Below are 17,796 nucleotides of genomic sequence, written 5' to 3'. Positions count from 1 at the left end.
GAAAGGTTGGCGTGATGAGCGTGTTGTTTGCGAGAGACAGTTTGAACAAGAAAGGCGAGGTGAAATAGTCTGATGTCAAGCGTGGAAACGCGTGGTGAATGTGAGGGTGAGTGTTGACTAGTGAGACAAGCCAGGGTGGGTGCCCACAAAGGGACGAGACGTGAAGCAGCCTTGACGTCGTAATGGCCTCAAAGAGGGGCTAAACTGTTTGGTCAACGGTGTTCTCGGTACCTAGAGGTGACGATCACTTATCAAGGTGAGAGAGCGGACGCTACAGTGCCTTGGGGATGGGAACGAGGATGAAGAGACAAACGTGGGCCTGGAAAGACGGCATTAGCTTGCGATTGCACTGGATCACGACATTCTGCTGCCGCGTAGTTCAGATGATGAAGAGAGTACGAAGACATGGAATGATCTGAAAGAGCCTTTTGATATAGTTAGCGAGGGCCAAAGAGTATACCAAACGGTGCCCCGATGAAGCAGACTGTATTCAAAGCTCCCGACCCTGTACTATGCAAACTTTCGTGGTATATTACCCAAAACACCACCCTCTTTCCGTCGTATGCAAGAGCTCTCTTATCAACTCATTACTCCATCCACAATGCTAAGCCCGCCCACGTGCCCGGGTCGCGCGTGCTTTAGGTTTCGCTTTTGACTTCTTTGGCGCCGGCACTTCCTCTTCCTCATCCTCAGAATCACCAATGTCCTCCTCCGCGTCGAGATCCATCTCCTCATCTTCACTTTCATCCTTAGCCTTCTTTTTTGAAGCACTACTCTTCTTCTGCTTCTTTCGATTGGCTTCAAAAGCTTCTTCCGATGGCTCCTCCATGGGTGTCGAACGCTTTGAGCCTCGTGACTTGGGCGCGTACTTGGCCTCTAGCGAATCGAAGAAGTTGCCTGCTCGTGACTTCTGGCGCTGTTGGATTAGAGCGGCTAGGCCTGCCATGTCGTCTGTGCCGCTCTTCTTGCTTTTCGGCTTCGCCTTGGCTTTGGCCTTGCCGTTTGTAGCTCCCGAATCTTCTTTCTGGGCCTGCTTCTTGTCGAAGTCTTCACGTCTCTTCTTCTCAGCATCCTTGGCTTTTTGACGCGTCTCGTCTGTCTCGGCTTCGTACGCGGGGTATGAGCTGACTGTACCGTTCTCGATCTCCTCGTCTAGGATCTTTCTGAAACGATCGTCGTCCTCGAGGATGTCTGACAGCATGACCAGGTCATACACCTTGTTCAGGTTGCCCTTGACCTTCTTGAACGCTTTGACCAGATCGCGACGCTCCTCCTCGCTGCCCTTGTATTCGTTCGCGACGTTGTTGATAGCCTCCTCATTGACGACGTTCTCGAACTGCTCGCGGTAGAACTTCAGCCAGTTAAAGTCATCGTCGTCCTCCATTGTCTCGGCTGTGCTGCCAGTAAGGTCGTAGCGCCTGCGTCGGCGATCGTCGGAGAGTACGGCGTAGGCGAATGCGATCTCTTGGAAGGCCTTGTTGGCGGCTTCCTTCTCGTCGGGTGCAGCCTTGTCTGGTCATAGTTCAGCGATGCAACATACAATGTGTAGGAAGGGCACTGACCTGGGTGGCATTTGAGCGCCATTTTGCGGTATGCCTTCTTCACATCGTCGGCAGTGGCTTCGGTCTCGAGTCCAAGAACCTCATACGGGTCGATGCTGGGAGGACCATCTTCTTCGTCCATGTCGTTCTCGCCTTCGCTCTCATTGTTGTTGACAAAGTCATCCTCCGCAGATTCCTCGGGGGACGGCTCTTTTCTCTGTCTTCGTGCCATGTTGTAGTGTTGTGTTATGGATATGGAGGTTGTGTGACTACTGACGGTCGACGCCTGCGTGAGAACGCGACGCGACCGTGAGCCCGGACTTAACGGAGCTAGCGCGCCAGATCCACTTTTCCCCAGTTACCACCGGCCAGAACGCCAATTACATCACCTTCACTTTCCTCCCTCACCAACATGCAAGTCGACTACGACACAGGTCCCGTGCGAACATGGGACGGCCCGGTACCTCCAGCCGCAGGTCCAGATCCTAACGACCACCTCCAATACATGCGCCTGGCCCTTGATCAAGCCCAAGAGTCACCGCCGAAACCTTCAAATTTCCGTGTTGGCGCCCTGTTAGTCGATGCAGATACCGGGGAAATCCTTTCGCGTGGCTACACTCTAGAATGCGAAGGAAACACCCATGCGGAGCAATGTTGTCTCTTGAAGCTTGCTCAAGCACACGGCTTGCCTGAGGAAAGAGTTGGGGAAGCATTACCATCAAACACCGTCATCTACACTACCATGGAGCCTTGTAATCTTCGGCTTAGTGGTAACCTTCCATGCGCGGATCGGCTCATTCGAACGAGAGGGAAAGATGGAGAGCAGAAGATCAAGAAGGTGTATCTTGGCGTCAAAGAGCCGGAGAAATTTGTAGGCGAGAATGCGGGACGGAAGAAGCTAGAGGAACACGGCATTGAGTGCGTTCATATTCCAGGGCTGGAAGAGAAAATATTGAGTGTTGCTACTGCGGGTCATGAACAGTAACTATCCGATCTGGAAATGATATGGAAGACGTATAGAATCTCATGCACGGAAAGGAGCGCTCAAGGCGCAGTCTATACTCCATTGACTTTAGCTGCTGTTCTGCCTCTCCATATCCGAATAGATGTATCGCTCTTCTGATCTCAAAACCTCCAGCTCTACATCCTCCGCCTGCGTCCACTTCCACCGATCCTTTGCCTTCCGTCTGCCGGTAATCCTCATCTTCAGTTTCATTTCGTACTTGAACTGCCTCCATCTGGTCTTGTGAATCTCTGACCGCTTGATTCCCCTGTCTGGTGGAGCTGCTGTCTTCTTGGGAGATTCCGGTTGTGTCGCGCTTACAGATGCCTCCTGTGCTGCCTCTATAGTCTGCTGATCAGCTGCATCATATTCAATAGCCATGGGGCTGACGGCCAGCAGTGCAATGAACAGAGAGGCGAATCGACTCTCTCGTTTTGTAACCGGCTCTGGTCTTGAGGGGTCCGCAGTTGTTTCATTGGTCGAGCTCATCGGCACGTCGTCGAACGGGGCGCTCTGCCCAGGAGTCTGATCACTCCATGATTGTGACCTCAAGGTGATGGGTGTTTCCCATGCGCTAGTCCTGCCATTCTGCTGCCGTGTTCGTTCCGCCATATATCCATTCTCGATGATTCCCGCCGGCGAAGGACTGCCAGCGATAACTGGTGCTCGTCTGAGGAGTAGCGTCATATTTCGCTTCGCCACATGGAGGTGAATCTCCCGGTCGACAGAGGCAACTGGCGGCGAAATGTTGGACAAATAGCTGTGATGACAAGAAATGTGATCAATAGAATCCAAGATGAACGAAGATGAAAGCGCACGCTGGGGGGACGGTTTTCGTTCCTCCCGAGGTCACCAACCTATACCATTCTCACCGACTTTGCGCACTTGGGTAGTCGCCCGTCACAGATGTTTTTCCATAGAAAGACTACCTTTCGCGAAGTGTCCCACCAGCTGTCGGGCCAAATGTTATTGGCACGAAAGGTTCCCATCTCTTGGAAGGTGCGGCTGAAGACCCCTGTCAACAATGACCCGAAGTATGCATCCCGGTGGCAAGCACGGAGCAGCTTTAGTATACAGACGGGCGAAGTTAAGGCCCATCTAGATATCGCATGAGGTCCTCATCTATGAGAAACCTTTGATGTGATAGGCTAGGCGACTTTGGCTGTTCTTGACGCCTTGAAGACCACAAACTCGGTTCGGGATAGAGAGTAAATCCAACCCCAGGAACTTCTGCTGAGTTGTACCCTCTACTACCTGATATGTACGCATGTTGGCCTTACTGATGGCGCACTTAGAGGGGGCATAGACGATTTCGAGGTTGGTAGGAAGTTCAGACGGCTCGTGGTAATAGTCCAGGCACTAGCAATCGACGGTTTTCGACAAATTACCCGATTCGGATTGTGCCAAGCAGCCCGCAACACCAGCCATCTCCTCTGCTGAAATGGTTCTTGACTATCAAGCAGAATATAAATCTAGTTCAACATCTACGTCTACGTTCACAACCGGCTCTCGGGACAACCCAGCCCCTACCCCGCTACCTAGGTAAGGTAAGGGCTCGCGTACCTCGACCCCCGACGCGCGAAGGGATCGCCCGCGAATCTCACCTAGGACCACCATTGCGTCATGACTTATTCGCATCGACCAAAATGCCATCCCCTCCATCGATCACCACACGAATTGCGTAACCCTGACCGTTTTGTACCACCTTTCTCATGATGACGCGTGCCGAAATCATGCAATTGGATAAAGTCTAGAATAACAAAACGCCTCGTGGGCAAGTACATAGCCACCGAATACATTACCTATAATAACCCGTCCATCTAATACCCTCTCTCAAGACTTTCTTACAATGACATCTTACCTCCGCCCATTTGCTACACAAACCTACAACCAAACACTGCGTACTTTCAGCAAACAACCTTTCTCATCCCAGGTATCCCGCATCACAACCGCCAAAATGTCGACAAACCCCTCAAACCTCAAAATCGAGACCAAAAACGTCCAAACCGCCCCCGGCGTCACTCTCTCAGAGCAACAAAACACCATCGTAGGCTCCGTCCTCGACCTCTTCGCGGGCCGCCCCTCGCTCCCCAAACTGCAACTCTGGCGCGACGACGCCACCTTCACGGACCCCATCACCATCGCCGAGGGACGTGAGAAGTACTCCGCGCAATGGTACGGACTGCAGAGTGCGTTTAGCGAGATTGAGAGGCTCAACCACCAGGTCAAAGACGCCGGGAACCCGATTCTTATGGATTTGAGGACGAGATATGTGATCAAGGGATTGAACAAGGAGCAGTTGATTCAGAGTGTTGTTGCTATTCATTTGGATGAGCAGGGCAAGATTAAGAAGGTTGAGGATAAGTGGGATGGCAAGTTGCCGGATAGCAGTATTGCTAACGTAAGTTACACACATGTCTTGTTCAATCTGAGTAGCATGCTAACGACCTGTACAGGCTTTCCGTCATTTGAACGCTGTCACCGTACCCAAGTTCGTCGGTGTACCAAAGAACGACGAGGAGGATGCGAAGAGGGGAAATCAGTAGTTTTATCGTTATGTATCGAGTAATCTAGCGCCGCGTACAATATCGTACTGCGTAAACTCGTAATTCGTGAAATCATTACAACATCCATCGTCTCTCATAACGCGCCGTTGAACATCCTTCCGAGCGCTATATGCAGGAACAGCGCAACTGCGCCAGCACCTACGCCCAGTACTTGCAAACTCGGTGCTCCCGCAACAATCAAGATTGTGCCGCATCCTCCTTGCTCCGCTCTTGGTAGATCGGGACCATCCATTGTGATTGTAGCGCAGAAGCCGCCTTGTACCTGGTCCGGGTTGTGGTATACGGTCGTTTGAGGAGGTGGTTGAGCGTACACGACAGCTGTTTGCTGCTGGGGGTATACGGTTACGGTCGTGACTTGTGCGACGTTTACTGCGCCTCCGCATTGGTTTCCGCTTGGGCAGCAGCCGATCAGTCCGTTCGAGTTGCCAGGAACTGCGCATGTGTAGCCTGATGGACAGCACCTGTGTTTGATCAGCACAATCCATGCCATTTCTCAAAAGTCCTACTCACCAACTCGGTTGGTTAACATTGCTGCAGCTTACTGAAGCTGACGAAGGACACCAATTTGCGTCTTGCGCTACGACTTGCTGGCCGTCTGGGTTTACAATGTACACGGCGCCGGAGAAGGGCGCATTGTTCGATATCTGCTGTGGTATAGCTTCAGGCTTTGCGATCGGTTCCGCGACACATAATGTCAATGTCGCAGCGACGAGGCTCCATGGCGCAAATGATCTCATCGCGTTGAAAGTCGCCGAGGCTGTCAGAGAGAGAAGCCGGAAGGAACGAAAGTCTGCGACAACGAATGTCTAGAAAGCGAAGAAAATGCTGCGGGGTTAGTATGCGACGAAAAGGCACAGCCTCGAAAAGATGAGAGATCAAAATCAGCAGTCGTCGGGCGCATACCGGGCTGCTACCCTGCCCTTAAGTCTGACCGGAATACCTTGGAAGCTCTCACTCGAGAGCTGGGAATAGCTCCAAGCTTGCTGCAGGTTGGGCTAGCTCGTCATGGACAGCTTCATGCCGGCTTAGCGGGGAGTCGCACTATTGGTAGCCTCGACGGCACCGAGGTCTAGTTCGCGGTAAAGTGGTCCCACTTGGCTGCTTTTTGCGATAGACCATTGTCGGGCATGATGGCAAAACGGCGGTGTTGAGGTGTGATGGGGCTACAGGTGGCCGGGTGGACCTGGTAGCATGCTTGCTGCCCATCCTGTATACGATGCATTTGCTGGCAGCGGGGCGGAGGGTTAGAGATACAGTTTGCTAGAGTGAAAGCCTTGATTGTTCCCTGCAATGCGATCAAGCCACAGTTCTTGGGAGCGGCTGCATCGGATGGCATCGCGTGGTGAGGTGCATGCAGATAGTGAACGCAAAGCGCCGATCTTCCGATCATGCGGTCGAATTGGGTTAGCTGGCTTGGCATTCCTAGCCACGTGACACCGTAGAGCGGTGGCGATGAGACGCGTCGCGTTCCTTTGTTCTCATCCCACCTTGTGCACCAGCAACACAATATGACATGTCAACGGATCCGCCACCGCGTCCCTATCGGCTATACCCCGCCTATTGTTTCAGAGCATCACCTACATACAATATATGGGTGAAGCTCACTGCCGCAGATGTGCAAGCTCTTCGGTCTGAGAAGGACTTCCAAGGTAGCAGCCATTCTAACGAGTGCTACGACTATTGCTGACACATGAACAGCCCAGCGCATTTATTTCCATCTCAATCACCCTATCCGTTATGTCCGAATCGTCGGCGTCGTAGTGGCCATCGATGACATCAACCTCAAATACACGGCTCTCACCATTGACGACGGAAGCGGCGCGACCATCGAACTCAAGATCGTACGATTACCTCCCGCTGAGAAGAACCCCGTCGATACGTCCTCAGACACGAAGATCAAGAACCTGAACATCGTGAGCCGATTCGGCATCTTCGACGTCGTCGTGGACGGCGAAGCCCTAGACATCGGCACAGTCGTCAAGGCCAAATGCCTCATATCGGAGTTCAGAGGCGTAAAGCAACTGGACCTGCAGCGCATTTCTGTTGTCAAAACGACCAACGAAGAAGCACAAGCCTGGGCCGAGACCGCTGCGTTCAAGCAGGCAGTCTTGTCGCGACCATGGCGTATCACATCGGCCGAACACAAGAAGATCAAGCATGCTATCAAGGCAGAAAAGAAGAAAGAACAGGACAATGAGCGACTGCAGGCGGAATACAAAGTCAAGAAAGAGGAGCGGAGGCTTGCGAAGGAGGCATACCTTGCGCAGAGGGAAAAGAAGCTTGAGGCGCGACGGAGGAAGGAGGAGGTCATGCTGAATAGCGGTGCCTTGATATGACTTCGGGGTTCCTTCCCATATGAGGGTCTCTCAGCGAGCCAATGAATCTGGATGAGTGCGGGGTTTTGGTGGCGCAGCACGCCTGATCGATCAGCTTGACTTTACGGTACCACATAGGTTGTCTCCAACCTGTTACGTGCAGCATCAAGGTTTCCAAACCCCGAGATCCTTTATCATGGAGCGCTTACTCGACCGCATGCGCGCGCAGAGTTACGACCTTGGCACAAAACTACGCCTGTCAAGATTCAGGAAACACGAACATAATGGCCAAGCCCAACCTAGAACCAGACCGCAGTCGGAGTCAAAGGCGCATTCTATTCTTTCTGAACATACCGGCCAGGCTGAGACGACGCATCCGAACCCTCACACAATACACGAAGCTCTTCAATACGACCCATTATCTCGAGATCGAACCATTCGAGTCCTCGACTTGGCTCCCGGCACCTGGGACGAGCCTGTGACTTGCTCTTTGAGGACCGTCCACGTAGACGACGACGACACTCGCTATGAAGCCATCTCCTATGCTTGGGGTGACCTCAACGATTGCAAAACTGTCGTTTGCAACGGACATGTCATTAGCACCACCCGCAGTCTGTTCGAGGCTTTGCAGCGCTTCCGATGCGCCGATACTACGAGGACGCTTTGGGCCGACGAGCTCTGCATAAATCAGGCCGATAACGAGGAGAGGACCATGCAGGTGCAACGTACGGTCTTCATTTACTCAAGCGCCGTTCTCGTGCTCGTGTGGCTGCAATATGAAGACGATCAAGTAGTTCAAGATTCACTTGATGCCATATGCCAATTCGTATGCAAGGAAAATGGCTTTACCCGATTCGGATATCCTGTTATACAACGTCATGTGCTATATCAGTGGCGTGGTGCCGAGGTGACCAGCGTCAGCAGGGAATATCCACCCGTTAACGATTCTGCTGCGATGGACGCCCTGCGTCGTATATGCGCCTCAACCTGGTTCGCGCGACGACCGGTGGTTCAGGAGGTGGCTTTAAGCACGTCAGTGTTCTTCTTCTGGGGACACGCTAGAATCGCATTCGATTGGCTGGGTATTGCGAGCATGTGCTACATCATCAAGTTCGGCAATACTAGTGACTCCATACTGCATTGCTTTGAAGTCTTTCATTCCAGTACCAGCGGGGCTAACGTCCCGTAGTATTACGGTGGAATGTTGATGCAGAGCAGGGCAACAAAACGCGGTCAGGTAACTCTATATAGTGATCTTAATCATAAAGAGGAGGGTTGTGCGAACAGTCAATCACAACCGAGTCTCGATGTCGACCATCACAAAGACTCGGAACTTCCAACGCAGCGTGCTTTCATTGTGTCGACCATCACATGCTGCGATATGCTTCCCCGAAGAACGCTATCTTATCGGCTAGACCACTAATGTAGTGTAGTGCTTGTCCGTACCTGGAGTACCTTTAGGCCGCTCGTTACCTTCATTGTGACCACGGAGGTCAGTGCGGTCTTTCGTATATACGCCATCTCGTAATTAATGCCTGGCGCTTATATTGCCCTTGTCAAATAGTCAACTCCTCGATCGTACTTTCTTGTCCTCCCTCTCCCCTTTGCAGGTGCTTTAAAGGCTTACAGCTACCTTTGGGCTGCTACTCTCACACCGGTATATCACCGCTGGACGTCCAGACACGCCATTCGACTCCCAACCCTTCTTCTCATTGCGGTGGGTAGATAACGAAGCCAGACCATAGTCCCTTTACCAAGCGAAGAGTCTTCTATCCGAGCGCATCTCCATCGTCACCCCGAAGCCATGCCTGAGCTACAGACACGACTCAAGAAGCTCGCCCAAGATGGCGACCCGAGCCGCAATTTCACGGTCAAGATGTACCCACCCCCAGAGAACAAGAAGTTCACCTCTCATCGCGACTATCGTTATACACTGAATGGTCCACCTCGTCAGATGAACGATGCGCTGATTCGCATGGTCATTAAAGCCATCCGCGAACTAAGCAAAGATCACATGCTGTTTGCAGCAGCAGGAATATGGCCACACAACCTGGACGAGACTCTACCCATCTGGCCTGGACACGCTGGTGGCGCTGTGAAGCTGTATGCTTTCACACAATCGTTCGAGGAGTTTCCCATGGCTACCGAGATCCGCGTTGCTCGAGGTACTACGACGCTGACTACCGATAACGTGCAGATTCGCAAGAAGTGGAAGGGCAAAGGAGCTGACAGAGAGCCTTGGACTGAGCTCAAGCGTTGGCTTCTAGAGCTTCCAATTCCTGCTCAAATTACTCATGGTACCGACAATCGAGGTATACCTCGTGTCATACTCGCTCAACAGTTGTGGTGGAGCAAGCGGGGCAAGAGCTTTCGCCTGATGTCTCTACCGATAGAGATCCGCCTTATCATCTTCCAGCATGCCCTGGGCGAGAATATATATCCCCGCACCTACTACGATCATATCACGAACCAAGATATGGTCTGCCTCGGGTCTAGTAAGCATGTTGTACCAAATCGCATGGAGGAACCAAATTCTGCTGCTCGATCAGATGCGCCGAACTACGCGGTCCTCCTCTTGAACAAGGGACTTCGCGACGAGGCTCTGCGTGCAGGTTACCAAGGCAGTCGAAAACATTTCACCAGCCACTTTGATCTTCAGGGTGTTATCAATGCGAGCCCCACATCTCCGTACAAACTACTCAGCCGCATCCATCTTCACTTTAACCTCAGTCATTACTTTGAGTTCTTTGGTATCGATACGCAGCCGGTTATCCAGCACTCCGTTAGCGGGAGTCACGGAAGTATATTACAAGGCGTTCCAGACCTCAGACACCTCGAGCTGTTCTTCCCAAGCCCATATGGACCGGACCGAAGCATGACACCATGGAAAAATAACTCTATCTTTTCTCAGCTATATCCTTGCCAGAGGACCGCTGTAGACTGTATTCTCACCTTTGCGTTCCCATACATCAAAGACATCCCTCATGTGCACCTCATAGGATGCATCAAGAGCTGCACCAAGTTCAAGTGGTACTACATCCTCAACAAGGAATACGAACAACGCAAGGAAGACTACCGCACACATGGTCACAACCACGAAGTTGAAGTAGAGGCTCTACTTGGAAAGTCACTGACCCAGTAAGTCAAAATACAACATTATCGTCCAGCACGTTGTTGTCGTCGTGTGACCCAGAATCCACACTCACTTCAACATTGCTTGTCGCAACATCAACTAATTTGCAATGTAGACTGCCTGGCTGCGATTGCCCTGCATCGTGCATCGAAAAACCAAAAGATCTCCACGTCTTCGACCACAACGACTCTTACGTCGCACCTCCGCCCTCTCCACCCGCTGCCCCGCTGACTGTTGGCGGTCGATCCTCGCTGACGGTCTCGGAACCCAAGCCCACTCCATCCTCGGTCGTTCAGAAGGGTGTTCTTTGGTCTAAAGTACTCATGGTAAGCTGAAACCGTGCGCATAGTGCAGAGTTCACGTACTGATATTATTGGAGGCACCCCCGAAGCCTTGAGAGACTTTGCGCCATGCCTATCGCGAGTCGTTATACCGCATGTAAACGACGGAGACGCAAGTAGAAGAGTTCGCTATAACGCCCGGGATATTGGAAGCGCAAGGGCCATGGTTATCCACTGTTAGCTAGGATGTGTTTGAAGTCTCCCGTTGAAACATAATCCACATTTTCAAAAGCCATGGGGACGTAATGTGACTAGCTCTCGTCTTTCAAGGAGTCATCATCTAGCTGGTATGAATGCTTGTGATGTGTGGGCTGATCAGGCTATAGTTACACATGGACAGCCAGAAGAGCCGCGAATGATCAGTCACAGCAAACAAGAGCAGGTCTATAAGCGGCGTATAGCAGCTGAGTCTGAGCCGCCAGAAGCTCTTCATTCGACAATCATGAGCGACATAGCTGAGCAGCTAACAAACCAACTAAGGCAGGACCTCGGCAACCTACCACAATGGAAAACCGAGACCACACGCGAATGTCTCGACAACGGCGACACACAATGGAGCATCACCATAAAGTATCACGAAAAGGCCTACGAATACCACAAACTTCGTCTGCTTGCTCGCACCGTACATCGACTGTGCAAAACGCAAATCGGCAAACATCCCGACATTACGGAGGGTATGATCAAAAACTGGCTCACCGAGGATAACTGGACTGATGATCAGGTAAGAACGGAGTATCAGCGACAGTTCGATGAAGCGCAACTCAAAAAGCGTCACGTAAAGAAGCTACTGTGCGAGATGAGGCGGGATTACGGAGACTGCCATTTGGTCCGCGATACACACGTACGTGAATGGAAGAAGCAGGGTTTGGAAGAGGATCAAATCAGAGGTGAGTATCAGCAGTACATGAGCAAGGCTCCGTTGGCGAATCGAGTGGCGGCCTTGCGGTATCGCTTACAAATCGAGGTGTCGGACAAGTTGGTCATATCGAATGCTGTCTTACAGAAGGAATGTCGTGACAATCCAGACGACCTCGCCATTGTGGACGCCATTTCGGTGCAATTCGACACTGCTCGGGGAGAAGCTGCGGGAGAAGATGCAGGAGGTGTACAGGAGGGAGCTGCTGAGGAGGGGTAAATCAGAGTAGTCGGAAGACATGAAAGAGTGTCAGTAGCAGCTAGGCAACTATTTGGCGGAGTGAATATCGCAGAATCATGGCTGTATCTGATCAAAAATGTTTCGCTATACCTTGATTGGACTAGCGCACAACGTCCATTGCTGCGATGGGTACCCCATAGAAGATACAGTCTATCGCCTGTCTGCAAGTATTGTAACATCGCCCTTACATTGCAGGACAGCGCGCTGTTTTGAGAGACGATACGCATACTAACGGCTCCAACTCCACGTCCATATTTGGCCTCAAAACCATCCTGCGACTGGCTCTCAATCCTCGAAGTCAGAGTAAAACATCACAGATCGCGCGCCATGGCCGACAATGGCAGCACTTCCGATAAACCCATGGTCACGCGTGTTGCGCTAGCAGACTGGAGCAGGGACGAATGTCTATACATCCAATTGCATAGCGAACTACTCCTTGCCGTCGCGCACCTACCTGCCGCGCCCTTTCATTCAATCAACGACATTTCTCAGTATGTTGGATACTGTCAGTACTTCGCGCTACCGGACGCCGCAACCAGTGACTCTCTAGAAGAGACCGGCAGCGATGTGGTAAAAAGCATCAACACCTTCACTGCCAAGCGCGACGAGCTATCCGGATGGGTCATGTGGGCTCTTCAAGCGACGAAGATAAAAGCTGCCTTCGATAAGAAGTTCCACGACGTTAAAGTGTCACCGGTCATGCTTCGGGAGTACCGCGAAATACGCGAGCGAATTGGCTTCGATACATACATATACAACCCAAAGTTGTACCCCACGCTTTGGTCATTCCTCGAAGACGCTGCTCGCGAGCAGTTTCCCGAGTTCATCGGAGATACTACAAAACCCGAAAACGCACGAGACGTCGACACCGACGGTAGCGCCCACCCTGTGACCAAATCCGGACCTGTCAACGACCAGGCGAACACATCGGACCAGGAACTGATGGACGAGGACAACATATCTGCCGCGGGCGACGAAATGAACCCCGGAGCGAGCGATGAGGAAGAGCAATCAGAGCCTGGAGGCTTCGCGCAGGGTCAGGTCCGCGCTAGATGTACAGGCACCAACAATGATGGAACAGCCTGTCAGCGAAGAAGTACAGATATTGAAGAGAAGGATCGTGCGAGCTGGCGTTGCCATCTCCATGATCCAGAGAAGAAGAAGATCACAGCCGCTGCTCGCGCGGCAAGGAACGCAGCAAAAAGGCTAGCTGCGGCTTCGGAGCCCAAGAAGCAGAAGGGTGGTAACAAGGGAGGAGAAGAAGGAGAGGGAGAAGATGCGAAGGCAGGCGGAAAACGCGCTCGGAAGGCTGCAGCGGTGGCTGGAGAAGGAGCAGGTCGGTCATCCAAGAAGCGCTCAAAGTAAGCGCCATCATATCAAGAATGGTATATCCACGGATGTCGGCAGAACAGGCCCCCAAGCCGCTTCATACACATCGATAAAAAAAAAAGTTCGGATTGAGGGCTGATATAAGTGAAGGACAAAACGGGCAGTAAGGATATTGGCGGCGCATCAAGTCTGTCGTGTGGTACAGTGGAGATGGATATAGTGAGGCGCTCCCAGGGCATCTGAAGTTTTACGAGGGATTTCGGTTCGCCGTGTCGACCGGCTTGCGATCCTAGTAGCAGGTCCTGTATAAGAATCAAACGAGTCATTGAAATGTCTGTAATCGAGCCTTCTCGTAAGATCACCTGTCGCTATATGGCAGAGTTGTCGGCCGTTGGATATGCAATTTGGCCTGTCTGCGATTTGTTAGGGCGGCGAGCGATGAATGATGAGATGCGCGGGTGGTGGGCGTGGGCGAAGGATGGAGAGGAAATGAGGACAAGTTTGCAGCACGCTATGACATCATCACTATGTATTCAATGTTTCCGGGGCGTCCGCGACGCGACAGCAACTCCGATCCCGCCAACAGCACCAGCGCAGCCCCGAGATGTCGTTCCCGCCGCCTCTCCATTTTCGCTTCTTTGCCATCCCGATCTCCTTAATCGTATCTTTAGTACCCCTTCAAGCTTTCCACTCCTCTCGAAAACATTCTCCTCTCACCGCTTCTTTCCAAGCCACGATACACAACGGTTGCGCATCGCTCCAGCCTTGCTTAGTCTTGTGTATGCGAACACCAATCGCGTGTCGATGATTATTCCGATCACGACTCCCGGATAGGACGACTGTTTCAGGATCCTCGTAGTGATCGTTCGCGAGCATCGAATCTCGATCCAGGCCACTACGACCTCTCTGCAGCAGTATCTCTGCAATGAACTTATGGTACTTGGGGTCTTCGACATCTACCATGCGATCTATGAGTTTACGGTCGATGTACCAAGTCTTCTTGCGAACTGCAGTGCCAGCCTGCAGTGAAATGCTACCAATTCGTTGCCAGAACTTGTTCCTGCTACTTGGAAGAAGTGTCACAGGTTCCGTATCCGTATTCCTCACCAGATCTATAACTCCGAGACAGCTGTACTTGATAGCCATTGCTATGCAGAAGTTCGCAAATTGTTGTCCGCCATCAGAAAGAATCCGTTCCAACTTTTCCAAAGCATTGTCGCCTTTGAGACCTCCACCACGGGACACAAAGGCTTGGCTTTCTTTAACGGTGACTTCGATATTGACTTTGTTGATCGTTGCATTGCGGCCGGCGCGTCCATACCTGTACATGACTGCGCAAAGAGCATCATTCAATAGTCTACCAACTGTCCCAAACTCCCTGGAAGTCTGGACCCATCCCCAGGCCAACAAGTCGTTCAACTCAAATGAGATATCGAACTTGTCGAGGTTATTCGCATCGGCAACGGGTGTGTCAATCCATCGCAGGCGAGGCTCCAGAAATAAACCACGTTCACGAGTTTCAGGTCTATGAATAATTATCCGGAGGGCATATCGTAACCCCAGTTGAAGCGAAGATGAGCGCTGAAGCACCTCGGTACGAAGTTGACGTGAGGCCTGACAGAGGCCAGCAGCGTGGTGCTTTACGGGGCGAGGAAAGACGGTGGGCGAAGATCGATGATATATATCGTAAACGTCGGATTCGGATACATCCGCCGGCTGCGGGTTGTGCGTAAGTAGCAGGAGATCGACGATCTCATCGCGAAGCTCTCGGGGCAGGGTGAGTAAGGAAGCCATGGCTGCACAGTCTGACCGAAAATGGGGCCAGCACTACATTTATAGAGAGTCGAAGATGCGGAATTTTGGAATTCAGGCTGCTTCATTGGAGTACCAAGAGTTGCAATGCTAACGATGACTCGTAGGTAGTAGCCCCTAGCGAGCCACCCACAGCCATCGCATTTCAGACGCAACCAATATACGAAGAGCTTAAGGAGACATCCAGGGCTTTTTTTTTCGCAAGGGTCTGCTTCAGTGTGTGGCACTGTGGGGCGAAGTTACCATGGTACCGCCAAATTCTTCTTAAGCCTCCATCTTTTCCGACGTTTTCTCCCACGTCCCCCCAAAAATATATCGCTTAAACGCAAATTTCATTACGGGCAACATAGTTGTACGACAACCTCTTATCCATGCCTTCACTTACCAGAGCCATGGCAGACCGCAGATGGAAGTGCGTCTCAGCCAGTCGCTACGCCGTGCAAGTCTCGCTTTGCATGTTTGCAGTCTACCTTTCCAGCCTCATCACGCAGACGTCTACTCCCACAGTCATGATATGGGGTAGCGCGCCATACATCGGCCTTGTTGTCGCTTTCGGAACACGATTCGGCCCACCCGGTATGACTGCGTCCCAGACATACTGCGTAATCACTACAGTCATACTCTTGTACCTCGACAAAGCTGCGACGGCTATTGGCAAGACTGCCGAACCAAACTTCGAAGAGACTGGACTTCAGCACCGCGCTGTACACTTTGCGCTTGCCTTCTTTGTCCTTTCGGAGCTGGAATACCACCGACAATACTACGCTACCAAAAGCTTCAAGAAATCGGACAAATCCTCGTGGCGTTCTTGGATCGCTGACTCCGATCGTACGTTTAATGTCTCGAGACATCAAAGTGTATACTGGCATCTGGGATCTGTCGATGAAAGAAACAATCAGGAATTGGAGGAATCCTTCGCATCAACGGTGTACTACATCCTACGTCTGCTCCTCCTCGACAGCCTACCCTTTCACTTAGTCGGCGGATGCTTTAATTACGCGATCAACAGCACGGTGAATCCGACCCCTGCGAGCGGTCGCCTGGTCATGCAAATGATCGGAAACTTCAATGTCTTCTTCAGTACAAAGACTATATGGGGCGTCTACTTGAACCTCTGGGTACTGTCCAGGGTCGTACGACAAGCCAACTTCATTACCGTTTGGGGCATCTTCAGAGTGTCATGTGGTGCTTTTGACTGGTGGAAAAGCAAGCGAGTAACTGCGTGTCACGAGCATTACGAGAAGTTGCAGGGTGATCAACAACTATGATCGATATGCGGAGAGCGTTTTGAACTAGTGTAGTAGTGCTAATTCATTGGAGTCTAATTGCCACATCTTTTACTGCAACAGCATCGCCATAACATCAGCAGGCGTCCTTTTCGGCGCTGCAATCTCCAGTACCTCCTTGCTTGTCGTTTCCGCCTTCGCCTCGCCATTCCACGCCGATTGCGGAGCACGCTTGATAGAACCTATCACGTTCTTTGCCTGGTTCGACGCAGCGACCATGTCGTCTACGAAAGAGAGATCCTTGAACTTGACATCCTCAACCTTGGTGCCGATGTGCTTCTCGACCATCGCTACAACTTCATCGCCGGTGATGTCCTCTGGGCCATTGAGGACATACCTGCGCTTGTTGTGCGCAGAGGTGTCTTCCTGGAGTAGCAGATGAGCGGCAAAGACACCAACGTCATGAGGATCGATAACGCCGACCGGCCCATCGGCGCTCGCCATCGTGCGCAATGTGTGTTGTTTTCCGCCGTTGCGAACGGCCTTGATCAGCTCAGCAGCGGGCATAAGCCAGAAAGTCGTGAACACATTCGGCTGCAGTGATGTCCAGTGCATATTTGCGTAGGCTGGCGAGTCAAGCATGGCCTCGATGGCCCAGTGCGTACGTGGGTAGTAGGCAGGGCAGTCTGGCTTCATATTCGCGGCTGTGGTGGAGATGCGCACAACGTACTTGACGCCAGCGTCACGGGCTGCAAGGTGGAATGTCGATTCTTCGGCGAATTGGTTGGGCTCGTTGTGTGAAGCTATGAATGCGCGGGCGACATTGTGTTCGCGTAGCCACTCCGCGGTGATCTCGACCCAGGTGTATTCGATAATCTCGACATGAGGAAATTTGGCGAGTGCCTTTGCCGAGGAGCTGTTTGCAGATCGTGTGACGGCGAGGATGCGATAGTTGGAGAATGTCTTGCTGGACTTGATGAGGTTCGAGAGGGTTTCAACAACACTGCGGCCAGTGTTGCCTGTGGCGCCGACGACTAGGAATGAAGAAGCCATGATCAGGACGGTGAAAATAAAGATGATTGAGTTCGAGGAATATATTTCAGTGCAGGCTGATGATGCATGTTAATCGATCGAGGTATCTTCCTTTTGTACAAAGTTGCGGAGTGTGGACGACTCCGGAGTGTCACTAGTCGCGGAGTGTAACCAGCTGTTGAGCGCTGCGCGTTGCATCACGCACCCGGATTTTGTCCGAAGACTGACCAATCAGCTAAGCGCGGAGTGGAAGCCGTTAGCATGTTGTGGCGGGCGCTAGAAGAAGATGCGTACCTCGCGCGACGACCATCTAACACTGAAAAAAAGAAATCGCGGAAGCG

The 17,796-nt window shown here is 51.9% G+C and overlaps 12 protein-coding genes across 12 annotated transcripts; 7 read left to right on the top strand and 5 right to left on the bottom strand.

Annotated features, from left to right (window-relative positions):
- Positions 1-604: 604 nt before the first annotated feature.
- On the bottom strand, positions 605-1,773 carry J4E79_010426 (uncharacterized protein; the record flags this gene model as incomplete). Its single annotated transcript, XM_049359264.1, has 2 exons — positions 605-1,512; positions 1,563-1,773. 2 exons carry the CDS (start codon positions 1,771-1,773, stop codon positions 605-607), a joined length of 1,119 nt encoding a protein of 372 aa, XP_049206349.1.
- A 180-nt stretch (positions 1,774-1,953) lies between these two features.
- Positions 1,954-2,526, top strand: J4E79_010425 (uncharacterized protein; the record flags this gene model as incomplete). Its single annotated transcript, XM_049359263.1, has 1 exon — positions 1,954-2,526. One exon carries the CDS (start codon positions 1,954-1,956, stop codon positions 2,524-2,526), a length of 573 nt encoding a protein of 190 aa, XP_049206348.1.
- An 87-nt stretch (positions 2,527-2,613) lies between these two features.
- On the bottom strand, positions 2,614-3,231 carry J4E79_010424 (uncharacterized protein; the record flags this gene model as incomplete). Its single annotated transcript, XM_049359262.1, has 1 exon — positions 2,614-3,231. The coding sequence occupies one exon, from the start codon at positions 3,229-3,231 to the stop codon at positions 2,614-2,616; it is 618 nt and encodes a 205-aa protein (XP_049206347.1).
- Positions 3,232-4,501: 1,270 nt separating this feature from the next.
- J4E79_010423 (uncharacterized protein) lies at positions 4,502-5,090 on the top strand (the record flags this gene model as incomplete). Its single annotated transcript, XM_049359261.1, has 2 exons — positions 4,502-4,945; positions 5,001-5,090. The coding sequence occupies 2 exons, from the start codon at positions 4,502-4,504 to the stop codon at positions 5,088-5,090; spliced, it is 534 nt and encodes a 177-aa protein (XP_049206346.1).
- A 198-nt stretch (positions 5,091-5,288) lies between these two features.
- J4E79_010422 (uncharacterized protein) lies at positions 5,289-5,848 on the bottom strand (the record flags this gene model as incomplete). The annotated part of the gene is made up of 3 exons (XM_049359260.1): positions 5,289-5,373; positions 5,423-5,572; positions 5,622-5,848. The coding sequence occupies 3 exons, from the start codon at positions 5,846-5,848 to the stop codon at positions 5,289-5,291; spliced, it is 462 nt and encodes a 153-aa protein (XP_049206345.1).
- A 776-nt stretch (positions 5,849-6,624) lies between these two features.
- J4E79_010421 (uncharacterized protein) lies at positions 6,625-7,447 on the top strand (the record flags this gene model as incomplete). The annotated part of the gene is made up of 2 exons (XM_049359259.1): positions 6,625-6,760; positions 6,810-7,447. The coding sequence occupies 2 exons, from the start codon at positions 6,625-6,627 to the stop codon at positions 7,445-7,447; spliced, it is 774 nt and encodes a 257-aa protein (XP_049206344.1).
- A 1,783-nt stretch (positions 7,448-9,230) lies between these two features.
- Positions 9,231-10,956, top strand: J4E79_010420 (uncharacterized protein; the record flags this gene model as incomplete). Its single annotated transcript, XM_049359258.1, has 3 exons — positions 9,231-10,564; positions 10,675-10,885; positions 10,939-10,956. 3 exons carry the CDS (start codon positions 9,231-9,233, stop codon positions 10,954-10,956), a joined length of 1,563 nt encoding a protein of 520 aa, XP_049206343.1.
- A 386-nt stretch (positions 10,957-11,342) lies between these two features.
- Positions 11,343-12,035, top strand: J4E79_010419 (uncharacterized protein; the record flags this gene model as incomplete). The annotated part of the gene is made up of 1 exon (XM_049359257.1): positions 11,343-12,035. One exon carries the CDS (start codon positions 11,343-11,345, stop codon positions 12,033-12,035), a length of 693 nt encoding a protein of 230 aa, XP_049206342.1.
- Positions 12,036-12,383: 348 nt separating this feature from the next.
- J4E79_010418 (uncharacterized protein) lies at positions 12,384-13,421 on the top strand (the record flags this gene model as incomplete). The annotated part of the gene is made up of 1 exon (XM_049359256.1): positions 12,384-13,421. One exon carries the CDS (start codon positions 12,384-12,386, stop codon positions 13,419-13,421), a length of 1,038 nt encoding a protein of 345 aa, XP_049206341.1.
- Positions 13,422-14,063: 642 nt separating this feature from the next.
- Positions 14,064-15,179, bottom strand: J4E79_010417 (uncharacterized protein; the record flags this gene model as incomplete). The annotated part of the gene is made up of 2 exons (XM_049359255.1): positions 14,064-14,706; positions 14,794-15,179. 2 exons carry the CDS (start codon positions 15,177-15,179, stop codon positions 14,064-14,066), a joined length of 1,029 nt encoding a protein of 342 aa, XP_049206340.1.
- A 410-nt stretch (positions 15,180-15,589) lies between these two features.
- J4E79_010416 (uncharacterized protein) lies at positions 15,590-16,465 on the top strand (the record flags this gene model as incomplete). The annotated part of the gene is made up of 1 exon (XM_049359254.1): positions 15,590-16,465. One exon carries the CDS (start codon positions 15,590-15,592, stop codon positions 16,463-16,465), a length of 876 nt encoding a protein of 291 aa, XP_049206339.1.
- Positions 16,466-16,534: 69 nt separating this feature from the next.
- On the bottom strand, positions 16,535-17,476 carry J4E79_010415 (uncharacterized protein; the record flags this gene model as incomplete). The annotated part of the gene is made up of 1 exon (XM_049359253.1): positions 16,535-17,476. One exon carries the CDS (start codon positions 17,474-17,476, stop codon positions 16,535-16,537), a length of 942 nt encoding a protein of 313 aa, XP_049206338.1.
- Between the last annotated feature and the right edge of the window lie 320 nt (positions 17,477-17,796).

The sequence above is a fragment of the Alternaria viburni genome, assembly GCF_023758015.1.
Source record: "Alternaria viburni strain BMP 2772 chromosome Unknown scaffold_30, whole genome shotgun sequence".
NCBI lineage: Eukaryota > Fungi > Ascomycota > Dothideomycetes > Pleosporales > Pleosporaceae > Alternaria > Alternaria viburni.
This window is presented reverse-complemented; position numbering and strand designations above follow the sequence as displayed.